The sequence below is a fragment of the Triticum dicoccoides genome, chromosome 1A, assembly GCF_002162155.2.
Source record: "Triticum dicoccoides isolate Atlit2015 ecotype Zavitan chromosome 1A, WEW_v2.0, whole genome shotgun sequence".
Taxonomy (NCBI): Eukaryota; Viridiplantae; Streptophyta; class Magnoliopsida; order Poales; family Poaceae; genus Triticum; species Triticum dicoccoides.
Genome location: NC_041380.1, coordinates 327,305,729 through 327,310,118, shown reverse-complemented (window position 1 = coordinate 327,310,118; position 4,390 = coordinate 327,305,729). Strand labels below are relative to the sequence as shown.

At 53.2% G+C, this 4,390-nt stretch overlaps 1 protein-coding gene across 1 annotated transcript; it reads right to left on the bottom strand.

The window, feature by feature from the left end:
• Nucleotides 1-207: 207 nt before the first annotated feature.
• Nucleotides 208-2,167, bottom strand: LOC119271248 (protein GRAVITROPIC IN THE LIGHT 1-like). The gene has a single exon (XM_037553155.1). It carries the CDS (start codon nt 1,885-1,887, stop codon nt 538-540), a length of 1,350 nt encoding a protein of 449 aa, XP_037409052.1. The 5' UTR covers nt 1,888-2,167; the 3' UTR covers nt 208-537.
• Nucleotides 2,168-4,390: the final 2,223 nt, after the last annotated feature.

The window sequence follows — 4,390 nt, the reverse complement described above, 5'->3', positions numbered from 1 at the left end:
ACAGACAGAATTCATAAATAAGTACTACTACCAGACGTTTTTGCAGTTCAAATCAGTTCAAATCAATTTAAACTGCAAAGAAGTCTTGCATTTAGGAACAGAGGGTGTATATATCAGCACAACGGATCCAACTATCAACAGATAAATTACCCAAAATTAGTAAAGCGGTAGTAGTAATAACTCTTTGACAATGTTAGAACACACCTATGAACAGATAAATTACCCAAAAGTCGGAATGCGGTGGTAGTAGTAACTCTTTGACAATGTTAGAACACACCTCTCTGAACCTTTGTACAACGCTGCAAATCAAGAACACCCCCTTTTACACAAGCCACAACTAAAATCAAAAAGATAAATAGCTTTCTTTCTACTCTTATTATCAAGTAGCAACTTCGATTCTGAGGGTTTATCTCTGGCACACACTGATCTTTGATCCCCTTTACACAGCCTCCCTTTGTTTCCCAAATGTACAGTTTATTTTTGACTATATTGTTTCATATCAGTTGAATCTATAATTCCTCCGCCGATCTCGGCAGTCTAGGACTCTAGGTACACCCTGCATTGGATCACCGTGCCGCCGAGCCGGAAGCCCGGCACCACCGTGAACCCGACCTTCGGGCGCACCGTCTTGCCAACCTCTTTGCTTGCTGAGAATGCTTTCGGCCGAACAATGCTCTCCATGTACACCGATGAGTACTCTGTGCCCCGGCTAACCTGGAATATGCCGACTGCTGGGTCATAAGCCCAGGCCAATCTGTGAAGTGTCCATATTGAGCTTGCCATCGTGATGAACAACTCGTAGAGTGGACCGGCTGTAGCCATCACCGGCAATGCCCTGCAGTCTGGATTCCCAAACAATGAGGACTCAATGCCTGGATGGATGAGCTGTTTGTACTTCCGATCACAGAATTGCGAGAATTCGCAGTCTGGGCTTGAACTCATGAGCTCCATGGGGTCTGCATCAGAGTGCGCGATGAATTGCTGCAACGATTCATTCCTGCGAACTGCAAGCTCGATTCCTTCGAGGGCAGACGCATCGCTTGTGCCACCGAACTGGTAGGAGTCAAAGCCGTCGAACATGGATAGGCAGACACGGGAGAGGAGAGCGTAGCGGCAGTGGCCATGCTTGGAGTAGGCAATACCGGGGTAGGCAGCTGCCGCAGCGTCAGCCAGGTCCCATCCTGCGCACCGGAGGAGCTCGGCGAGGGCACGGGTGAAGCGGTGGGCGACGCGGAGAGCATCGCGCAGGACGGAATCGAAGACGCTGGCGGACAGCATGGCGCCCAAGGCGTCGCCGCCGCCCGCGCCCGGCTGTGGCGCGAGGGCACGGTCGAGGCGCCCGGCAAGGCGCGCGTTGCCGTCCGCCAGCGCCGCGAGCTCCCAGCGAAGAGAGGCGGCCGCGGCGTCCTTGGCATCGAGCGCGGCCTGGAGGCGGTTCACCACGGCGTCGAACGACCGCAGCAGCGCCTGGTTCTCCCCCACCTGGTCCTCGAGGTGGGCCGTGAGGGAGCCGTCCTCCGCCGCGCCCGACGCGAGCCGCTTTAGCTCCGACAGCCGCCGGAGGTGCGAGACCGCGAGGGCGTCCGCGGCGGCAGCCGCCTCCGGCAGGAACGGCGTGTGCGCCGCCTGCAGGTGCAGGTACGCCGCCTGGAACGACGACGTCGTCGCGAGTGCCGCCGCCACGGCGGCCTCCTTTCCGGACGCCGACCCGGTCCCCCCATCGCCGCCGACGGGGCTGCTAGGGTTCTGCGGGTCGGGCTTCAGTACGAGCACCCGCTGGCCAGCGAGGATCCCGCCCTCCCCACCCGCGGCATCCTCGTCCTCCTCCTCCTCGGCGAAGAACTCGATGGTCTTGGTCTTGAACGCGAGCGCGAACTTCTGGAGCATGGCTGCGCGATTCGCGGGCGCGCTGACCCCCGGACGTCTCCGCCGCCGGCGGGGGCGGGGGATCACCGGCGCGAATTGCGGATTTGCGAGGCGGGGATTCGAGGGAGAGGACGCGGAGCGCGGTGAGAAGGGGAGAGAGGGCGGTGGTGGGGGCGGTAGAGTGGAATGGAGCGGGGTTGGGGAGGAGGTGGGGGATCTGGGAGAGGAAAAGCGGCAAGCTTGTCTCCGTCGAGAGGAAAGACTTGGAATTTCTTGGCTCGGCTCCTCAAGAAGAGGGTGGGTGTTTGTTACAGAAGATGCTTCTACGCTCGTGATTTTGTACTACTTGTCTTTAAAAAACCACGAGAAGAATAGTTATAGTTTGCTCACGGTACCTTGATGATTTTGTAAAAACTCGTTGACTGCTATGTTCTTGACATTTCCTAGGGCCCCGTAGAAAATAAACATGTTCTTGGGCAGTGTTTAAACATGTTTTCTTGAAATAGGGCAAAACATTTTTAAACTTATTTTGGGTGTGTGCGATTGAGGTTTCTCATTTGCCTTTTCTTTAACACGGTACACACGCAGAGGCTCATACATATACACATACGCTCATCTTTATAAACGCATGCACGCATACCCTGCACCTATGAATACATCTGAAAGACTGACACGACACATCATCTTGCGTTTTTCCCTTGCATTGTGCTTTGGGGATCTTTTTTTAATAAAAGAAGGGTCACTCCGTCGTTTTTTCATTAATAGAAACCACACACTTCAGTACCCTAACACAAACTATCATAAGAACATCACAACTACTAGGCTTAAGGATCAACAGAGTGATCCAACCAAATTGCAACACCCCCAAATCAACATCCCCAAAAGAAGCTACTCACATAAAAACAATGTCTAGTACCAACTAGATCTCTGAATAGGTGTACGAAACACACCAATATATCTCTGGATGGGCGAAACACATAATGGATTATACAAAAAAGAAAAGCAACGCCTCTCAACTATTATTGACGACCTAGATAAAATCGCAGAAACTCGTATCTTGTCTCAACAAGAGATTGAATTGAAAAATCAATCCAATGAGAAGATTGCAGGTCTTCTACGTGAAGAGGAAATAAAATATTACCAAAGATCCAAAGCTAACTTCATCTTGAAGGGAGACAGTAATACACGATATTTCCAATTGCTCGTCAACGGTCGGCATAGGAAGAAGTGTATTTTTAGTCTCCAACAAGATGAGGGAATGGTCGAAGGTCAGGCAGAGCTCAAAAGTTATATCACTAAATACTACAAATCTCTTTTCAGGGCGCCGGATGAAGGGAATTTCACCCTTGACGAGACCCGAATAGATGATATTCCACAGGTCACGACAGAAGAGAACAGTATCCTCACGGCACCTGAGGGAGTCCTGGATTAGGGGGTGTTCGGATAGCCGAACTATACCTTCCGCCGGACTCCCGGGCTATGAAGATACAAGATTGAAGACTCCGTCCCGTATCCGGAAGGGACTTTCCTTGGCGTGGAAGGCAAGCTTGAAGATACGGATGATCAGATCTCCTACCATTGTAACCGACTCTATGTAACCCTAACCCTCTCCGGTGTCTATATAAACCGAAGGGTTTTAGTCCGTAGGACAACATACACATCAACAATCATACCATAGGCTAGCTTCTAGGGTTTAGCCTCTCTGATCTCGTGGTAGATCAACTCTTGTAATACCCATACCATCAATATTAATCAAGCAGGACGTAGGGTTTTACCTCCATCGAGAGGGCCCGAACCTGGGTAAAACTTCGTGTCCCCTGCCTCCTGTTACCATCCGGCCTAGACGCACAGTTCGGGACCCCCTACCCGAGATCCGCCGGTTTTGACACCGACATTGGTGCTTTCATTGAGAGTTCCTCTGTGCCGTCGCCGTCAGGCCCGATGGCTCCTACGATCATCAATGGCGATGCAGTCCAGGGTGAGACCTTCCTCCCCGGACAGATCTTCGTCTTTGGCGGCTTCGCACTGTGGGCCGATTCACTTGGCCATCTAGAGCAGATCGAAAGCTACGCCCTTGGCCGTCAGGTCAAATTCGAAAGTTTAAACTACACGGTCGACATCCGCGGGGACTTGATCTTCGACGGATTCGAACCACTGTCGAGCGCGCCGCACTGTCACGACGAGCATGATCTAGCTCTGCCGCCGAGCAGTGCCCTGGAGGCCGCACCCGCGTCGGCTCTGACCCCTAGTTCGGAGCCGGCCGCGCCGATCGAGGATGGGCGGTTGGACGCCGCCTCGGGGGCTGAGATCCCAACGGCGATCGAGCCGAACACCAGCCCCGCACTCCGCGAGACTCGTGACTCCGAGGAGCCAGACTCCTCTCCGGACTCTGAACCCCCCGCGCCCCTGCCAATCGGATCCGATTGGGCGCCGGTCATGGAGTTTACTACCGCGGACATCTTTCAGCACTCGCCCTTCGGCGATATTCTGAAGACACTGGAGTCTCTCTCTCTATCAGGAGAGC

Excerpts from the sequence above, each read along its gene's own strand:
- LOC119271248 (XM_037553155.1), bottom strand. The coding sequence starts at position 1,887 with ATGCTCCAGAAGTTCGCGCTCGCGTTCAAGACCAAGACCATCGAGTTC.